The sequence below is a fragment of the Peromyscus maniculatus genome, chromosome 11, assembly GCF_049852395.1.
Source record: "Peromyscus maniculatus bairdii isolate BWxNUB_F1_BW_parent chromosome 11, HU_Pman_BW_mat_3.1, whole genome shotgun sequence".
NCBI classification, from domain to species: domain Eukaryota; kingdom Metazoa; phylum Chordata; class Mammalia; order Rodentia; family Cricetidae; genus Peromyscus; species Peromyscus maniculatus.
Window position 1 is genome coordinate 42,913,209 of NC_134862.1, and position 20,725 is coordinate 42,933,933.

General features: G+C 53.4%; 1 protein-coding gene across 1 annotated transcript; it reads left to right on the forward strand.

Annotated features, from left to right (window-relative positions):
* Positions 1 to 5,626: 5,626 nt before the first annotated feature.
* Ren (renin) lies at positions 5,627 to 18,218 on the forward strand. The gene is made up of 9 exons (XM_076547409.1): positions 5,627 to 6,210; positions 11,522 to 11,672; positions 12,334 to 12,457; positions 13,099 to 13,217; positions 13,976 to 14,172; positions 16,077 to 16,196; positions 16,600 to 16,744; positions 17,039 to 17,137; positions 17,866 to 18,218. Exons 2-9 carry the CDS (start codon positions 11,538 to 11,540, stop codon positions 18,025 to 18,027), a joined length of 1,101 nt encoding a protein of 366 aa, XP_076403524.1. The 5' UTR covers positions 5,627 to 6,210; positions 11,522 to 11,537; the 3' UTR covers positions 18,028 to 18,218.
* Positions 18,219 to 20,725: the final 2,507 nt, after the last annotated feature.

Here is a 20,725-nt window from a genome sequence, read left to right on the forward strand (position 1 = left end):
GGGAGGGGAGACGGGGAGGGGGGCATGGGGAAGGGGGGACATGGAGGGGGACGGAAAGGGGGATGGGGATGGGGAGGGTGGACAGGGAGGAGAGCATGGGGAGGAGGGCATGGGGAAGAGGGCATGGGCAGGAGAGGACAGGGAGGGGGCATGGGGAGGGTGGACAGGGAGGGGGGCATGGGGAGGGTGGACAGGGAGGGGGCATGGGGAGGAGGGGACAGGGAGGGGGCATGGGGAGGGTGGACAGGGAGGGGGGCATGGGGAGGGTGGACAGGGAGGGGGCATGGGGAGGAGGGCATGGGGAGGAGGGGACAGGGAGGAAGCCGTGTCTATTTCCCATCTTCCTTCTGTGTATCCATTTGCTGTTTATGAACAGAAACAGGGCTGGCCCAGAGATGTTTGGCTCACAAACACTACAATGGATGAGTCCTCTCCCTACCACTGACTAAGATCCCTGGGCAGGTATCATATAACATGTTGATGGCCAGGAGTGAATCCATGTCCCTTTCAAAACTGCAAACAAGGTTGTTGATACCTCTCGTCCTTCCCTCCCTCCGCTCTGGTCCTCCCAAGGCACCACGGCACCTCCCGTGATTGTGGAGGTGGATGGGATTGGAAACCAAATTAAGACCAACCCTCGACATCACAGTCTCTGGAGAGACTTCCTGGCTGTCATACTGACCACGGCCTCTGTCGGCCGGTGGGAAAGCTGGGCTCAGCTAGATTTATGCTTCTCCTGCTTGGTTCTCACATCCACGCTGCCCCATGAGCGGAGAGTGGGTCAACAAAATTCTCTCCTCTGCCCTACTCTGCTCCACTTCCTTAACCTTGACCTTGAGGTGACGTGATACAGCCTGGTCCTAGGAATGGCATCATGGAGAGCCCTGGGAGAAGAACTAGACCCCTGGACTAAGGGTCTGGGAGATGACCTGATAAGGGTCTTGAACACTCTCTGTTCCATGATTCAGGATGCCAGAAGGTTTGAGTCCAGAAGGAAAAGAGGGCCTACCTGAACTGCCCCCTCCCCAACAATGGAAACGGCAGAGTCAGACAGGCCAATGGGCTGAGTCAAGACAGAGAGGGTCAACTGTAATGCTGGACCACCCTTGTCAGCTTGGCCCCTCCCACCTAGGGAGCCTCCTAGCCTCTGAGCATCAGCCTCGGTGTGACCATGGAGGGTCCCAGGACACTCACATGGCTCCAGGCGTCTGTGCTCCTTCACGTGGAACCAAGGTCAAGTACCTCCCTGCTGCACGTCTCGGGCCTCTCCTCTGCATCGTTGGCTGCACAAGAGCATCTGGCCCGGGGTTTCCTTGTCAAAGTCCCGAAAGGGCTTCAGGTCACCCTGGGGCTTCTCTCTTGCAGCTTCTCATCCGGGCTTGTTCTCAGGGTCCTGGTTCACTTCCAGGTCCTCACCAGGTTGCTTAGGGGTGATGCCCAGTGTCCAGTCCAGATGATGAGCATGTCCAGCACTCCACGGCCAGGGGCTGCCTTAAGGTGGAGGCAGAGGGAATGAAAAGGACACTGGCCAGCTGGAGAGACAGCTCAGCGCTTGCAAGCACTTGCTACTCTTGCAGAGGACCTGGGTTCCGTTCCCAGCACCCACATGGCAGCGCACAATCCTCTGTAACTTCAGTTCCCGGAGATCTGACACCTTCTTCTGGCCTCCAGCACTGCACACATGTGGAACATATTGTTGCATGCAGGCAGAACGCTCGGTACACATAGGATAACTTTTTAAATTTAGAAACAACAGGCAAAGTCATTGTCAGGGCACTGGCCCACTTGGCGGCTTCTCTTGCTCCATCTGCTTCCACAGCTGGGAGTGAGCACATGTTGGGTGGTGTCCCTCTCCTGGTGAAACACTCACACTTCTCCTTTCACACTTGTATGTACTGTTGGTCCCAGGGCCAAGCCGACCCCGGGACCACACATACACACACACACACACACACACACACACACACACACACACACACACCGCCCTGATGGAGGTGTGTTGCACACACTGACAAGAGGCAAGGATGGATGCCAATGAGGCTGTGTTGGGAAACAGGGTGCTAGGTCCACTGAGGCCCAGGTCTGCTGCCTGCAGTGGACCCCTGGGCCTGCCTTTGCTTTATTTTATTTTATTTTCGGTTTTTCGAGGCAGGGTTTCTCTGTGTAGCTTTGCGCCTTTCCTGGATCTCGCTCTGTAGACCAGGCTCGCCTCGAACTCACAGAGATCCGCCTGGCTCTGCCTCCTGAGTGCTGGGATTAAAGGCGTGCGCCACCACTGCCCAGCTTTGTTTGTTTGTTTGTTTGTTTGTTTGTTTTTCGAGACAGGGTTTCTCTGTGTAGCTTTGTGCCTTTACTTTAGAAGAGTCCACATTTCACCCTAACTTACTTGTGAAGGTCCTGCCTCAGTGTGTTGTGGTCTAGCCTGTGCTAGAGAAGCGCTAAGAAGCTATGCCCCGGTCTGGAGGTTTGGCATCACTCCCTGTGGCCAGGCTGAAGCTCAGCACTCATCCCCTTGGACTCCCATCCATCCTAACACCCATCGCCACAGGGAAGCTACAGGGTCAAACCTTCAGCTTGTCCTTCCTCCACTCTGCAGCATCAGCACCCTCGTCCGAGCCTTGGGGGTAAGCTGTGCCTACGTCACGGGGCCGCTGAGGGGTCAAAGCATGCTAGAGCTGCCCAATCAAGGTGGCTGGTGGGTCTGTGCTGTCTGTCACCAGTCCCCACGGCCCCTTCCCATCCGTCCTCTCCTCATGCTCCCCCCCTCCCCTCTAGGGCTTGGGAAGAGCAGAAGGAGAAAAAGGGTAAGTGGGTCGACACTCTCTCAGCCATGACAGATTACAACCAAGATGGAAAAAAAGACATCATCTGTTTGAAGTCCCTCCCCTGAGAGTCACGAGGGACTCTATATCAGCAAGGCCCTCAAGGTGTGGAGAGTGGGATTTGGGGGCAGGGCCCCACCACCTGGTGGCTGCACCCACTGTCGGTGAGTTAGGAAACGGTGCTTGTCCTTCTGGATCTTGGTTTCCTCTTGTGTCCCCGGGGGCGCTGGCTCGTTTGCCTCCCAGGCTGACGTAGACACCAGCAGATGACCTTGGCCTTCTAGCCCTGCTTCTCTTCTTGGCCCCTCTCCACTCACTCACTGTGTTATTGCTGGACTTGGAGGTCCTGCCCTGTCATTTATTACAGACTTTGGCTCCCAACTTGCAGGCTTCCTCCGCCCTGTGCCTTCTGTAATCCTCCCCAGTGACATCACTAACCACGCAGATGGTGACCTGGCTGTACCCTGACCTCCTCGTTCCCTGGGTGGCTGGTTGTGATAGCGCATACCAGTAGGAAATGCTGACGCAGCAGAGACAAGAGAATCACAAGTTCAAGGCCAGCTTGAACTATACCTTTAAATGTGCGTTGGTCATTTGGTGTAGAGTTCTCCAGCTCCTTGGACATCCCGTTCCCAACAGCCTCACCCCCATTCCACCTTAGCCATCATCCACATCCAAATCTGCACTTATCACCTGACGTGCTCCTCTGACTGGCCACCCCAGCCTGGGACTCAGCTGTCATCACCACCCCTGCTCACACTTCATTCTGCACTCTAGTTTGGCTCATCATGTCCTATCTGGATTTCCCTCCTTAGGCCCACAGTTCTTCAGTCAGTAAAAGTTTGTGTTAGGTTTGGGGGGCACAGTCCCGTAATCCTAGTGCCTGAGAAACTAAGACAGAATGATCATGACTTTGAGACCAGACTGGGCTATAGAGTGAGATTCAGCCTCAAACCTCTTCCTTTTTTTTTTTTTTTCCTTTTGCTAAGACCATAAATTCCTTTGTTCTTATCACCTGCCTAACCCTAGGGTAAAGCCCGACACATATTTCCTGTGTCTGTGTCTAAACAGCTGGGAACTGTTGCCTGGTCTTTTCCTGGGGAGACACAAACATCTACTCACTCCAGATAAACCACCAACAGGCCAGAGTATGATTCCATTCAAGTCCGGTCTGCTGAACCAAGGAGTTGATTAGGCTTCCTTACAAAGTATGAGCAATCCCAAAGCAGCTACACCATCCAAAGGTCTCACCCCAGCACAGGTGATGACTTCCCCAGCGCGGCATAGGCGGAGCGCCCCCTTCAGGTAGATTTCCACAGTCTCTGTACCCCAGCGCCTCCCCCAGACCGCACAACCACCTGCCGCTTGGGCAGAATTACCTACATCTGGTCTAGGGAGGAGCAGCTGGAGTCTCAGGAGGGTCTAATGGCCTCAGCCCCCTCTTCTGGGAAGGAATGTCAACAGGCTCCATCCTGAGGGTCGCTAGCAAGGAGCCACAGCTGCTCCGACGAGCATGCTAACTGCAATTGTGTTCACAGGACAGTGTGCTCTAGGTGCTGGGGAGTAGGAACCGGGCAAGCTGGCTTCCTTATGAAGTCCTAGGCTCCCGCCATTAAACATCTTCAGCCTCTGCAATCCTCTGGTTTCCGAGATCGGCTTCCTCACTCCCCATAATCATTTCAAAACCTTGGATGTTTCCTCGAGCCTCCTGGCTGGGGAAGACTACAGTCTCGGGAGCAAGAAAGTTCTAATACCATCAGCTCCCAATCCCAAACCGACCAACTACTCCCACATAACCTGCCTGCCTGCCTGCCTTCTGTTCCTGAGGAGGGGTCACCCACTCCCGGGGTCACCCATTCCTGTGTGGAGTCATTAGTCCTGCCTCCCTCTCCTTCTTCTGGTCCTTCTGAGTTACTATTTGAAATCACCTTAGGCTGTAGTGGCACATACCTTTCATCTCAGCACTGGGGAGACTGAAGCCGATGGATCTCTGAGTTCGAGGCCAGCCTGGGCTAAAGAGCACATTCAAGGACAGTGGGGCTATACAGAGAAACTCTGTCTTGAGAAACCAAAAAGAAAAACTAAAGAATAATCACCTATCTGGTCACTCCATGGTGGCCTTGTCTGCAGACTGCTCCTCCATGCTGGTTTATTGGAGTACTGGTCTTGCTTCCTGTCTTCTCCCAGGATCATTTCATTCACATCTGTGTTAAATGATGCATAAGCCCTTCCCCCGGGTCGTTTACCATCACCTCTGGGATTTCTCAAAGGAAGCCCACACCCAAGATGCCCTCAAACCCAGGGTCTCCCCCAACTCCCTTCCCTCCCCACTACACAATCACCAAGACTTCAACCATTGCTCTCTGTCTCTATGCCCATGTCCTGCTGGGCCTTGCAGATTTGACTGCCTACCTTCCTCCCAACTCCTCTACCTTCCAAGCCCACCCACCCTAGCACAGGCACGCTCCAGTGCCATGGCCTTCTCACTAGCATGGGCCATGCCAGCCTGGACCCACACCAAGTCCTTGCTAGTCCACAAAGCCAGGCTACCTCTGCAAAATGTGTTGATTACATCATTCCTTTCGTAATCATCAGAGGCTCCTCATTGTTCTGGCGGTAAACCTACAACTGCTTAAACTGCTGGGTTTGGCTAACCCAGCTTGTCTGGAACTCTGCTCAGCTCTGTAATGGGTTCTGGGTTCCATGCAATTTATAGTTTGACTCTGACACATGCTGTCACTGTGATTTGGGGCAAGTTACCTGAACCTTTCACAATCTCATAATGGAACTACCTCATACGTGAGGTACAGTGGCGTGAAGTGTATCAAGCCCGCTCACCATGTCCGAGCAAGGGGCTGAGGATTAAAACAGAGACAAGACAGCTGGTCATCCGCCTCAGTAGAATGCCCTTTATTGAAGGAGGGAAGAGGCCTTAAATACAGGCTCACAGCACAGTGGAAGAACCTGGGAGGGCAAAAGTTCTCTACAGATGTTTTACATTCTAGCATTACACCAATATGCAGGATACACAAACAAGGAACCTCGGGTAAGCTGTTTAGGAGGAAGGAAACCGGCAGGGAATTAGCATAGGGAGGACATCTGATCAAGGTCAGCAAGCAAGGCAACAGCTCCCCAAGCAACGGGGGTGAGGGCCCAACCCCCCAGAGGTGGGACATCTCTTTCCACTCTCTCTGTTGTAGGAAGCACGGACTTGTTTCTGGGCCTCACCTCACCACGTTTCTCCATGCACAGGGCCTTTGCACGTGTTTTCTTCGAGTCTTGTTTCTTTAACTATTCATTGCCTGTGCAGCCTCGGGTCACAGCTCCTGTGATTTCCTTGGAGGAGTCCTCTGGAAGTCCCGGTGACGTACTACTCATCAGCACAACTGTATGTAGATTTACTTGTTTTCATTCATTTACTATTTTAGTTCTGGGGACTGGCTATTGTATACTCATGTGTCAGAATAACAATCCTTCCTCCGAGGCTCTGTGTTGCATTTTAAAAGGGGCAGGAGAAAGGAGTCACGCCATAGAACAGGACCCGCATGGGAGGTGTATTGAGGGGAGGGGGGAGAAGGGGCAGAGACCGGTCCCTGGGGACAAGAGCGAAAGAGAAAGAGATGGGAGGTGAGCAAGGCCCGCCTTTTATAAGGAAACATAGCAAATGCCTCCAGAGGGTGCTCTTAGTGGAGATATCCTGTCAGGACCCCAAGGGCAGGCCAGTACAGATGCCTAAATGCTAATACTCTGAGCTCCGCAAGCAGAAATTAATTTTTGTCAACTTTATAACTCTAGCATCTAAGCCAGGTGTGGTGATGCATGTCTTTGATCCCTCCTCTTAGAAGGCAGAGGTAGGCAGATCTCTGAGTTCAAGGCCAGTCTGGTGTACAGATCGAGTTCTGGGACAGCCAGGGCTATATAGCAAAACCCTGCCTATATAAACAAGCAAACAAAACAAAACAACCTCCAGCCACTTGCAAAGAGCCTGACATACATAATAAATGTTAAGTGAATGCTGGAGAGAGACAGAGAGGGAGGGAGGGAAGGAAGGAGGGAGGGAGCCCTCTGATGCCTAGAGACATGTATAATCAATGCTTATTTAATCTGACAAGACATCTCCTTTGGGAGAAGTTCTCAGAAGTCCTTACCTATCCCCAGACATCTGAAAATTCACAAGGGAGGGTGTTGTCTCCAAGGTGAAAACACATTCCTTACTGCACATCTGGCAACAGAGACCAGCTCCTCCCATCATCTTTGCTGCCCACAGCTGGCAGGACAGCACTCATAACACCTACTTAAAATGCTGGTGCATCTGAGCCAGGCCTGCCCTCGGGGTCCACCCAGCTGCATCGTGGGGACCCCGAGAAGGGAAGCGGGGCATCCAATCTCAACGTCACACAGCAAGTTCTTGGTAGACTCTAGGGCTCTTCCCTGCCCATTGCCAGTCACTGGTTCCCTCATTTGATAAGCTGCAAGCTCCACATGTCACCAAGAGGCAGGGGATGGAGGTCACACACACACACACACACACACACACACACACACACACACACACACATGCACACACACACCCGAGGAGGGCTGGTGAGAGGCCACAGCGGAAGATGGTCCACGTCCGTGAGGGTCTACCTCATGGAATGGATGAGCTATTTGAAGTGGTCCCTGAGAAGTAAACAGGGACAAGGGCAGAAGGGCACCTTAGCCGGCATCAGTACTGCCAGCCTGGGGGCAGTAGGGGTCAGGTGCATTTAGATGGCTCTGCCAGGCTGTTGTGAGGCTAAGGGGAGGAGGAGGGAGGCAGAGAGAAAGGTCTAAGGGAGTGAAGAGCCGCTAGGAGGGGGTGAGCTGGAAACCAGCTGCCCTGGAGACATGTCCCCTCTAGTCCTTGCGAACTGCCTTTTCTTCCACCATCACCCACCCCTGCAGAGGACACCCCATGCCACTCCCTGATGCCAGAGGTTAGATGAGGTGTTACTTTTCCCACCCAGCAGCAGCCACATGGAATCACCCATGAGCAAGATGGGAGACTAGGACGGACCCTAGGAGGAGCCAGGCAGAGGTAACGCAAGCGTTAACACAGAGGGTCCAGCCTTTGAGCAACAGGCCGTGGTGTCCGAGCTGGGGCTGAGAAGCTCAGGCTCTGTGCTGTCTGTACCCTGAGCTCCTCCTCAGCCTCTGTCTAAGCTAGAGGTGGCAGGGCCAGGCCAGACAGGGACTCAGCTGTCCCCGGGCTCAGCCATGCTTCCCACACCAACACTGTCCCCCACCCCCAGCCACTCTGTTCTTCATCCAGGACCTGCTTATCCTTCACCTACCTAGCTTGGGTCTCACGGGGCAGGATTTATGAGGGCTGCCCTGCCACGGGTCCTGGGGGTAATAAATCACAGCAGAGCCCGGGTATGTGTGTATAAAAGAAGGGCCAGGGGCTCTGGGGCCACACAGATCTTAGACAGCCTTGGCTGAACCAGATGGACGGGAGGAGGATGCCGCTCTGCGGACTCTGGTTGATTCTCTGGAGCTCTTGTGCCTTCAGTCTCCCGACAGACACAGCCACCTTTGGACGGTAACGTGGGCAGAGAAGGGCTGGCAGGGTGTGGGGGTTGGCGTCTTATAACGCTCTCAGCTTTCAGGTACGCTGGGTCACCCGGTTCTTATAGCCAGTCAGCCATGGATGTGTAGTCCTGTCATGATCATTTGAGTGACGTGCCCAATGCCACACAGCCATAACTAATTAGGCCTGGAAGGGTTGTCTTCGGATTCTCTTCTAGAGGACCACATGTTTCTGATGCCTAAATTCATACTGCACTGATTGAGGAGGACACAGGTAAGGAGAATGGTGAAGAGGTCAGGTGCAGGTCCTCTAGATTTTTCCAGGTTCAATTTTCTGCTTCACTAGCAGTAAAGCCAGCTCCAGCAGCAAGCTAATCTCACCAAGTTTTAGTGCACCGTTTTAAAACAGGATCATAAAAGACACTGCTTCGTGGCCGCTGGGCGGTGGTGGTGCACGCTTTTAATCCCAGCACTCGGGAGGCAGAGCCAGGCGGATCTCTGTGAGTTTGAGGCCAGCCTGGTCTACAGAGCAAGATTCAGGACAGGTACCAAAACTACACAGAGAAACCCTGTCTCGACCCCCCCCCCCCAAAAAAAAAAAGGAGCCATGGTCATGGTGTGGGTTACCACTGAGTGTAGTAAGGATAAGGAAAGGCTCCTGGGAGCCCCGTGAGGGGAAGATGAAAGATTGATTCAGTGCATTTCCAGGCCTGTGGAAGCTAGGCTTCTTCTTGTTGTTTTAGAGACAGGATTTCTCTGGCTGTCCTGGAACTCACTCTGTAGACCAGGCTGGCCTCGAACTCACAGAGATCCAACTGCCTCAGCCTCCCGAGTGCTGGGATCAAAGGCATGCGCCACCACTGCCTGGCATGGGAACAAGGTTTCTTAAGGCAGGAACAGGGAAGAGGCAAGGCTAGGAGAAGGCTCACCCAGAGTCAGAGTCTGGGGACGGAGACGGGGTCTGGGGAAGTCCTGATGCACGCCTTTAATCCCAGCACTCGGGAGGCAGAAGTAGGAGGATTTCTGTGCGTTCGAGGCCAGCCTGATCTACAGAGTGAATTCCAGGACAGCCAGGGCTACACAGTGAAACCTTGTCTCAACCAGAAAAAGAAAAGTTGTGAGTCTATCTGGTGGTAGGATCTGATAGGCTGTTCCATCCCAAATCGCGTCCCCAACCCCCAGCATCCATTTTGCCGATAAGGATACTAGGGATGTCCTCCCGGAAGGTCTGAGGCCCCTGGCCTCTGTTTCTGAAGCCTCCCCATCCTTTGCTCCTAGGTTTGCAGAGAGAGAGAGAGAGAGAGAGAGAGAGAGAGAGAGAGAGAGAGAGAGAGAGAGAGAGCAGCTGCTGTGGCGGGAGTGTGGTAAGAGGATTGTGTTTCCCACCATCCCACCCCAGGACAAATGCCTAAGAAAGCAAAAGCATATGACGGAGAGAGTGGAATCACCAAAAGGGGTCAGGCTCTGTGTACTGTACAAGTCACCTTGAAAGGTCTCAAGGTCATTGCTTTACATACACACCATGTCCAACCTCCAAGCTGAAGGCAGCCGGCCTAGCTTGGGCAGTGACTGGGCAAGACACAGCCATCAAGGTGTCAGAGGCTGGAAAGGTTAGAGAATTATCAGAGTCACACAGCATGTCCTCAGCACCATGTGGCTCCATCCTCATAGGCTAGGCTGGTGGGGAGCACTCGGGGGAAATGGCCCCTTGGGCTGGCGTCCTGGGGTGGGCATCCAGGCATGCTCTGGTCGTGCCTTGAAGGACTAAAGATCTAGGAGAGGAATGGAAGAGGATTATTTTTCTTTTTGAGACAGGGCCTCGCTATGGAGTCTGGAACTCGCCATGTAGACCAGATTGGACTGAAATTCACAGAGACCCACCTTCCTCTGCCTCCTGAGCGGGGGCATTGTGTGCAGAAAAACCCCACTCTGGAGGGGTTTTCTAAAAGGGCAAGGGCCACAAAGTGTGGCAAAGCAGGGGACCTTTTCAGGAGATGGTGGGGAGTAGAGCTTGTTGGGATATATTTTCCTTTCCTCCTCCATAAAGCAGGAATAATAAAAGCACCTATCTTGTGGGATGGCTGGGATCGAATAAAGTAAGTGTGAAAATACTTGTGAAGAGTAAACTATGGGAGGACTGTAAGTCATTTCTGCTGGAGTTCACACAGATAGGTGTGAAATAGGGACAAGGCAGGGAAAGTGAGGAAACAGAGTGCCAGCAAGAAAGGTTAGGACTCGTGGTGGAGAGGAAACAGGGCCTCTGTGTGTCCGGGACAGCACACCGCCACCGAGGTGGGCTTGTTCCAGAGTTCCCTGGCCCAGGGCTCGAGGTACCTTCCTCTGACTGCAAAACGGTCTTCGTGCCTGTCTGGGCCTGGCAGCCCTGGGTAGCAAAGACAGCCAGCCGGAGCATGGACTCTCAGTTTGGCATTTCTGAGTCATCTTCACCCCTATGAGCCTTCAATGTCTCAACTGGAAAACAGAGCGCTAACTGTCCTGTGGTTTGTGTGAGGGCATGTGCCAGGCAGCTCCTCGGCGGCTCAGTGGGCTGCTGTTCGTACACCTCTAACATTCTGCCAGTCAAAGGTGATTGGAGGATGGCCGGTGTGAGGCGAACAGCCTGGGGTTCAGGCCAAAGACACATCATTCCCCAGCTGAGGCACACAGGCAATCTAGAGACACTGGCCTATCTCAGTCTGGTTCAGTGGTTCTGTGATACCCCGGGGGTCCCCCCAAGTCCCTGAAGCCTGCTGTGGGCATCTGCTGCCACCTACAGGCCCTACACAGCACTGCCTCCCCTGTCAATCAGAGGAGAGGTCAAGAGCCTTTATGTCCCAATTCAGAACAATGAGGCACAGTGAGGTGTTCAACACATGGTGATGATGATGACTGATGATGATAATGGATGGGTGGACAAAAAATTTCCTTATCTACTTAAAATGAGACAACAGAAGGGATTTGGGGATTATTTAGTACCATATACCAAGTACTCGAAGAGGCTTATATATTTTCCTGTAAAAACCCCAGGGCACAAGAAGTGATCCTTAGGTACATGGGAGAGGGTTAGTGATAGACGTACCAAAGGCAAAGAACTCTGCGGATGCTGGGGAACTACATGACTCTTCTGTTTCCCTTCTACCCTGGAGCAGGATCTTGCTCAAGAAAATGCCCTCCGTCCGGGAAATCCTGAAGGAGCGCGGAGTGGACATGACCAAGCTCAGCGCTGAATGGGGTGAATTCACCAAGAGGTCCTCCTTTGGCAACGGCACCTCCCCCGTGGTCCTCACCAACTACCTGGACGTGAGTGCCTAGCTCAGCTGCTATTTCCCTTTCTCTCGAGGACTAGCAGGCCCCTCTCTTTCCACCAAGCTTGACTGAGCCAAAGAGCACCTGCGTACTCTAGAGAGCTATTTACAGCTGAGAAGTATGAGGCTGTCTTGCTGGTGGTGGTTTATTTGTTTTGGTTTTTCGAGACAGGGTTTCTCTGTATAGTTTTGGTGCCTGTCCTGGATCTTGCTCTGCAGACCAGGCTGGCCTCGAACTCACAGAGATCTGCCTGGCTCTGCCTCCTGAGTGCTGGGAATAAAGGTGTGCGCCGCCACCGCCGCCGCCGCCGCCGCCGCCGCCGCCGCAGCAGCAGCAGCAGCAGCAGCAGCCGCCACCGCCGCCGCCACCCAGTTTGTTTTGTTTTTGAGACATGGTCTGGCCTGGAACTCACTGTATAGACTAGGTTGACTTCGAACTCACAGAGATCTACATGCCTCTGCCTCTCAGGTTCGTTCATGCCCAGCTATTTCAGCCACTCTCATTAGGCTTCCACGCCTCAGCGAGTCTCCTATATTCCAGGACAGCAGAGGATAAGGCAGAGCTCATATACTTCAGCAAAAATGGAAAGCCAAGAGTCAAGAGGGGGAGCAGGCAAGGCTCCCAAACCCAAGCAACTTTCCCTCCACCCCTGCAGACCCAGTACTATGGCGAGATTGGCATTGGCACCCCAGCCCAGACCTTCAAAGTCATCTTTGACACGGGCTCAGCCAACCTCTGGGTCCCCTCCACCAAGTGCAGCCCCCTCTACACTGCCTGTGGTAAGAGTCAGGTCCCGTGCCTCTGCCCTAACCCTTCCTGCTGCGCCTAACTCGGCTGCCCATTTCCCAGGGAACTGCTTTCCCTTAGCCCCAGGCCATTGGTCCAAGAAAGAGAGAGGAAATGTCTCTCATCTTTCTGAATTGGCCACCAAGGTGAATAAGCCAGCTCTGGGAAGTGCCTGGGCACCTGGAAGGCCATTTCCCAGGGTCCCTAGGATTCAATCAGAAACAACGCGACAAACCCATTCCAAGTCCTGAGGCTCTTCCAATGATAGCCTTAGTGAATTGCCCTCACACTAAGCACCTACTCTGTATCCAGAATCCTCTCTGGCACTATGTCAATGTTAGCAATGGCTATAGAATTCTTTGTTTGAAACAAATGTCTCGGAAGCATAAGCACTTAAGACAAAACCAAGAAAACCATCCTTGACTGGTGTACATTTTTTCCAAGCTGGAGACTCAGGAATCCCACCACACATACACACACACACACACACACACACACACACACACACACACACACACACACCTGAGCTAAGTCTTCAGTCATACTAGCCACATCCACCACTTGCCCCACTTCTGAGCCTCCTGCCTAGGTCAATAACTCTTAATGCTGATCTGAGCCTGTGTCCTTCTGCTAGAGATCCACAGCCTCTATGACTCCTCGGAATCCTCCAGCTACATGGAGAACGGGACCGAATTCACGATCCACTATGGATCAGGGAAGGTCAAAGGCTTTCTCAGCCAGGACATAGTAACTGTAAGTAGGACCGGCCCTCCTTACACCCACGGGGCCCATGTGGAGCAGGGCAGGTGTACTCCGGCCCACCTTGGCAAGTTAAGGGACAACCTCCTTGGCAGCTTCTAATGGAAGCTACGAAGACCAGCGCCGCAGAGGAGCTGGCACTGCTTGACAAGGCTTGGCATCAAACTTCCGTGTGGGCAAGCCTACACCCCACAGTTTCCAACCTTGCGACAAGCCTGGACTTACCAATTCAGACCAGGCTTGGAGTATTGCTGAGATTGGGGAATCTGGGGTTTGTGCCAGGGCATGGGTTGCTTCCTTTTAGCCAGTGTGTAAGCCCATCTTGTGGAGTCACAGGCCCTGCTGTGCCTGGGCCAGGGAAAGACACATATAGAGCCCCAGAGGGGACCAGTGTGACCAGGGGACTTCACTCTCCCTGTGCCCGTGAAATCAGGGGGAGGGGCACAAAGCGAAGCCCTGGTTATGATGGGGAATCCTGAGCATGGGCTGGTGGGGCTAGCATGAAAATGGGCCTCTGGGAGGGGTGCAGATCACCTGCCTGGAGGGACCTCTTTCTCAGCACTAGTTAACCCCATCTCTCTGGCCCCCAAGCATGGATGTGTTGAGAGAGTATGTGAAGGCTTGCTGGGATAGTCTTACCCTAACTGCTGTACAGAACCTGCGTGTCTTTGGGGTTCCTGTTGTGGAAGCCAGAGCAGACCCCGGCCAGGTTTCGATGGTGACCTCTACCCACTCTGGTTCTTCTCTCACAGGTGGGTGGTATCACTGTGACACAGACATTTGGAGAGGTCACCGAGCTGCCCCTGATACCCTTCATGCTGGCCAAGTTTGATGGGGTTCTGGGCATGGGCTTTCCTGCTCAGGCCGTCGGCGGGGTCACCCCGGTCTTTGACCACATTCTCTCCCAGAGGGTGCTGAAGGAAGAAGTCTTTTCTGTCTACTACAGCAGGTGGGCCTTTGATCCCGAGGCCAAGGCAGGGAGGGGCGGAGAGCTGGAGGAACGGCAAGAGTCCAGGCCAGGATTTGCATGCTCCTGGTCAGGTGGTACTCGATCCATATCTGGAGCCACACACTGGCCAATTAAAATGAATGGAAATCAAACATCCAGTCCTTAGGGACTGGCCACAGAGACACAGCCAGCTTCATGCCTTGACTTATTTGTTCTCTCACTGATCCAGTCAGTGCTCTGAGCCACGTGCTGTGGGAGGCTCCAGGGGTGCACAGTGAACAAGACAATCCCTACCCTCCATCCTCATAGAGCTTGCTGTCCAGTAGGGGAGACAGGAAATACAGCACACTGAATGCCTCGGGCATACCAGGCACCCGGTACAGAAAGCCGCAGATCCTTTCGATTCTAGGCCAGGTTTCTGTGCAGTTCAGCCAGCCCTGGGGAAGCTGTGGTCAGCATCCCAGCAGGGCTTGGAATCAGCGGCTGCCAATTTCTGGGTTCAGAAAGAGGGTCTGAGCTGGAGGTAAAATCGTTACGGATAAGAACGGAGGCCAGGGGTGATGAGATTGGAAGGGAGGGGTGGACTCTAGAGCAACCTGAGAGGAAGCAGAAGTCTCTGGACGGTGACTCTGGAAGGGAAGCTTTGAGTGAATTACACCAGTCAGAGGCTCCTGCAGTCAGGGGTCCTGGGAAGTCTGTGTTTCAAACAGTGGAGGCAAGAAAAACAGTGGTTAAGAGTGGAAGTGGGTGTCAGAAAGTGTAGGTCACAAAATGTGGGCTGCTTTGGGAAATTCAGCGGGGAAGAGTGCTGGGGCGGGGTGTAGGGTAAGATCCAGAGAGAAGCAGGGACTGGGAGGTGGCTGTTCTAAATGCTAGAGGATGCTTGAGCAATGCTGGGGGGAGGGGAAGACGAGCTGACTAAAGAAGACTTAAAATGCATGGGGCTCGGAAGTAGGGGCCATGGAAGGAATTAGGGTCCAGCAACAGACAGCAAGCAGATCTGTAAGCCGGGGTCCTCTTGGGCTAGGAAGAAGTGACATTTATATAAGTAACTGAATCTTGAACAGAACATGTGCCCACCTACCCTGTGTACACATGTGCACATATGTGTATGTCATGGGTTCTGAGAAACTCCTTTACATACACATAAGTACCTTGGAAACCAGCCCAAGGCGGCCCTGGGCTGAGGTAGAATCATGAACATGGAGAGGAAGGTGAGGGCAGTCAGCTTTGACTGGGAACAAGAGACTGGCTCTAGGCACCACATGTCCACCAAGCTCTGGGTGATTTCACTCTTTGGTGACTCAGTTGCCCGAAGTGTGAGAGTTAACCTCTATCCCTACCAAACAACAGGGTTGCTGAATTTTGCCCACAAAGAAGGTCTCCTCTCTACGTCCCTCTCAGCCTCAACAGAACTCTTTAGGAGACAGGAGCCCCATGTGGCCCTGAACTCCAATACTCCCCGGACCTTTGCCCCCGGAATCATGGCCGCCACCCACACAGACTCCCACTCCTCAGGCCCAGCCCCCTTACACGTCTGATTTCTCCCTAGACTCTAGAGTCCGGAGTCTGCTCCACACATCTGTTGCTCCAAGTGAGGAAGGCATGATTTATGACTTATTTGCATCTATCTTGTGTCCCTGAACCTGATGGTTTTCTGGAGGCAGCTAGACAGTCCTAGAAATACTTCTGCTGCATTCGGGGAGGGGCCAGGAAGGGAGAGAAGCAATGGGTTCTGCGTGCCACTATTACAGCTGTTTACAGCCTTGCCATCCACCCCCGAAACCCTACCTCTGCCCCAAAGCCCTCTACCCCACCCTGCGCCTCAGTCAACTTTCCCTCATCCCTGAAGTCTCGGGTTTCAACGGGTGTGTGGCTCTAACTTCTGTTGGTCTTTCCTTTAGGGACTCCCACCTGCTGGGGGGAGAATTGGTGCTGGGGGGCAGTGACCCCCGGCATTACCAAGGCAATTTTCACTATGTGAGCATCAGCAAGACTGGCTCCTGGCAGATCACAATGAAGGGGTGAGCAATCATAACCTTCCCAACCCTCCAAACTGGTGTTGTCGCTGGGATTGGGGTGGGCTGGGGTGAGGGCGGGGGCAGCCGCTCCTTATGGCTCAGTCTATCTGCTCTCTGCCAGCTCTGTCCAGGGTGGGGGCACAGGATGGGATTTGGGGATGGGAAGGAGAGGACTCAGGGAAAGGAGGCGGAGTCTCTAGTCTATGTGTTGATGATAAGGAACAACCAGCACCTTCTCTCAGTACCTCAGCTCTCCTCCAATGCACTGCCAGACCACTTGTACGGCTTTCTATCACTACCCTTAATTGGGGAAAATGTGCAGACTGGTGGGGAGGGGGTGCCTGGCAGCTTCTGCCTGTCTGCCTTCTTGTCTGTCTGTCTGCCTGTCTAACGGTAGCCTCCACAGGGTATCTGTGGGGTCTGCCACCTTGCTGTGTGCGGAGGGCTGCATGGCAGTGGTGGACACTGGTGCATCCTATATCTCGGGGCCTACGAGCTCTCTGAAGCTGATCATGCAAACCCTGGGAGCCAAGGAGCAGAGCACAGATGAAGTAAGAAATAGGAGGAGAGAATGGCAGGGGGTGGGGATGGGGTGAGGGGGGATGGGGGGTGTTGGGATGGGGCACAGATAGCACCACCTAGCTCCAGCCTCCAACCCATCCAGACAGCACTGAGTCCCAGACAAAGCCATTTCATGCCATCTTCTCCTCACCCCTCACCCTCCCTGCATGGGTGGCATGTCTCCCGTGGAGGGTGAGCGGAAACTGTGTCCAGGACTCTCTGGCATGGGGCTCTGGACTTCTCAGAGATCTCCACACTGAAAAGAGCTTCCTTCATTCCCCCAGTATGTCGTGGACTGTAACCAGGTGCCCACCCTCCCGGACATCTCCTTCCACCTGGGAGGCAGAGCTTACACACTCACCAGTCTGGACTACGTGCTACAGGTGAGGCTCAGTGAGAAGAGCGGGCAGGGGCTGCCGAAAGGGAGCAGCTGTAGTGTACAGATCACCTACCAGCCCCGTGGGTCATGAACGCGGCTCATGCCATCTAGAGAACTGTTAACAATCCCAGTACCCATGCCTCGCCTAGCAGATCAGAACTTCCATGACAGGCACCTGGAAATCAGAGTTTTCAAAATGCCCCAGATCCATCGGGGTGGTGGTGGCACATGCCTTTAATCCCAGCACTCAGGAGGCAGAGGCAAGTGAGTTCAAGGACAGCCTGGTCTAAAAATCAAGTTCCAGGGCAGCCAGGGCTACAAAGAGAAACCCTGTCTCAAAAATCCAATAAACAAACAGACAACCAAAACAAACAACAAACAAACAAACAAAACAAAACAAAACTCTTGCTGTGACTCAGCGACAGTCCTCTCCCCGTTTCTGAGTGGCCCTCCTTTTTAGTTCTCTCCTCCTTTCATGCTCACAGGCCTGGAGAAGTTCTGTGACTTGGTCTGGGTTAGAAGCTAAGTTGGCCTGTGAACACAGGGTAGACACATTGTTTGCCTGATATCTACCACCACGGAGCCTGCCTGCCCCAGGAAGGCTGGAATTTAGGCAGGGCTCAAACGGCTTTGGAAGGATGTAGGGATGTAGGAGAGTTGGGGCATACAAGCTGGGGTGGTGGGAAGGGGTTGTGTCATGGGCAACAGAGCAAGCCTCCGGCTTCTTGCCAGGATCCCTACAGGACTGATGACCTATGCACATTGGCTCTCCATGGCCTGGACATACCGCCACCCACTGGGCCTGTCTGGGTCCTGGGTGCCAGCTTCATCCGCAAGTTCTACACCGAGTTCGATCGGCATAACAACCGCATTGGCTTTGCCTTGGCCCGCTAACGCCCTCGGTCACCCAGTGAGCCTAGTTTCAGGCCGAGGCAAAGCTGGCGCTCCTGAGGGCCATTTTGTCAGGGCTTGTCCCCTCTTCCCCCCGGGACACTGGACACAGCTCCTCATGAGTGCTTGCCCCCTCGCCTGCACTCACCCTTCCCTGCTTTGAGGAAAGACAGAATAAAGACTTCCTATTTACAGTCCGTTTCGGGTGGATTCTTTTGCGTTTGGAGCAGAAGGAGGGACAGTTGTGTGGTCACATGTGGAGAAGACACAGGACAGATGGGGCTGGAGATGTAGCTTTGTCAGTAAAGTGCTTGTTTCCTAAGTGTGAGAGCCTGGGTTTGATCCCCAGAACCCACAGTTTAAAAAAAAAAAAAACCAAAAAACAGGCATGATGGCAACGGGGGCTGGGGGGGGCGGTATAGAGACATGCAGATCCTTGGGGTTTGATACCGAAGGAATGATAATTGAAGTTGTCTTTTGGCTTCTACACACACTCGTGCACACCCGCGCGCGCGCGCACACACACACACACACACACACACACACACACAGACAGAGAGACAGAGACAGAGAGAGATAAGCACAGAGAGACAGAGAGCTGGAGAGAGAGGGAGGCAGAATGTGACAAAACAGACACCCGCCCCCACATGCTTTTTTATACAAGGTCAATGCGTTCCGTCTACTGTCAACAGGATTCACATAGAGCTTGTTCATGCAACCTTGGCTGGGGAGTTTGCAGAGATAGGCCCCTGTTCCTCTAGGGCCACTGGGGGGAAAAAAAACCTTAGGGCTACGGCAATAGAGTGTAGGTAAATATACTGGCTAGTTTTGTGTAAACTTTATAAGCATTGCAGCTGGGATGGAAAGGGTTCCTGGTAGCCGGGAGCCAAGGAATATCACAAGTCACTGAAAGCGGAGCAGCTTACAGGCCTGCAGCAGGAAAAGGTAAGGTTTCCCCAATGTAACAACTCTGCGCCCTGGAGAGGAAGGTTTCCCCAGTGAAGTTGTTACAGCTCTGCTCGGGTCCCCGGGAGTGTAACAAAGCTGCTCCACTAGGGGAAGGTTTCCCCAGCCAGTGTTACAGTCTTGTTCTGCTCTGCGCTGCCCAGGCTCTGTCTCTGCTCCAGGGCAAAGAAGGTCTCACCCAAACCTCACTCAAGAGATTTATTGGACGGGCCGTGGTGGCGCACACCTTTAATCCCAGCACTCGGGAGGCAGAGGCAGGTGGATCTCTGTGAGTTCAAGGCCAGCCTGGTCTACAGAGTGAGATCCAGGAAAGGCGCAAAGCTACACAGAGAAACCCTGCTGGGGGGGAGGGGTGGTGGTGGAGATTTCTTGGCAGGGAAGAATTCAGGACAGGGGCTGCCTCTGCCAGGGAGGAGAAAGGCAGCCGCAAACTGAACAGGTGAGGGCTTATATAGGGCTTCTTAGGGGTGGAGTTTTTCCAGGGAGAAGATTTTCAGAGTGGGAATTGATCGGATTTCAATCCCTTTGAGCTTGGACAAATTCAGATTGGCTAGATTTTGTGCTCAGGGATTGGTTGGTTTTCCTGCTCAGGGATTGGTTGGTTTCATGATCAGTTGTTCAGGGGCCGATTTGGCTCTCCTCTCAGGGCGAAAGTGTGTTTCTTTCACTGGCCCTTTTTAGCCTTTGGGCTCTGGTTCCAGGACCAAAGTGTGTTTCTTTGGCACTGCTCTCAGGGTCAGGGTGTGTTCCTTTGGTTCTGGTTTCAGGGCCAGAGTGGGTTTCAGGGCCAGGAGTGGGTTTCTTTGGCTGGCCCTTTTCCCCTACAAACCGTGACAAAAGCTAGTCATCTGAGACGAGGGAACCATCAATTAAGAAAATGCCTCCATAAGATGGGGCTACAGGCAAGCCTATAGAACATTTTCTTAATTAGTGATAGATGTGGGATGGCCCAGCCCATTGTGGGTGGGGCTAGGTTCTACAACAAAGCAGGCTGAACAAGCTAGAGGGAGCAAGTCGGTCAGCAGCACTCACTCTTTCATGGCCTCTGCATCGGCTCCTGTCTCAACTTTCTTTGATGAACTGTGGACCTTATATGGAGTTCCCTGGGGAATTCCTCTCAGCTTGCTCTGCATGCTCTAGATGCTTCTGCCCAGGTGACCATTTACACAGGCAATCTAAGTCATCACCACCTAAGAACACAGGACTTCAGACATCCAACAATCCTACCTCACGTATGATAAGTACGTAGAGACGGAAAGGCATTTTCCCAAGATCATTTGGTGAAGAGTCATGCAGGGAAGAATCCTGAAAAACAGCGAAAAACTACCCTAGAACCCAGCCCAGCTGACTCAGGCCTTAGGGACTTCCACCTCAATCCCATGGGAGTGGTGCTCGCACAGAGACAGGGCGTCAGACTCCTTGGTTTGGGTCAGGTGCACACACAGCTGCTGTCTTCCACCTCAAGGTCTGAGGGCACCACAGGCTGAGGGCTCTTCTCCCACTCACCCGTCCCGTGCCTCCCCCCCCACCCCCGGCTGCCTAGCTTAGGGGATGAGAAAGGAGCATCTACCTGCAGCTTCTCATCCCTCTTTTGACCAACAAGTATAAAGTACTGAGTATCCCAACGAAGCTCTAGAATCTGTAGGATTTCACTCTCTGGGGTTAAGGGTCCCAGGGCTTCTCCGAGGTGGTATTTGCATGGCAGGAGCTGTTTGCCAAGTCCTGGCACAGAGCT

Bases quoted from the DNA above. Each gene is read 5' to 3' on its own strand.
- Ren (XM_076547409.1), top strand. From the start codon at position 11,538: ATGCCCTCCGTCCGGGAAATCCTGAAGGAGCGCGGAGTGGACATGACC. The intron at 13,218-13,975 runs GTAAGTAGGACC...CTTCTCTCACAG, and splicing joins TCAGCCAGGACATAGTAACT to GTGGGTGGTATCACTGTGAC. The intron at 17,138-17,865 runs GTGAGGCTCAGT...GCTTCTTGCCAG, and splicing joins GTCTGGACTACGTGCTACAG to GATCCCTACAGGACTGATGA.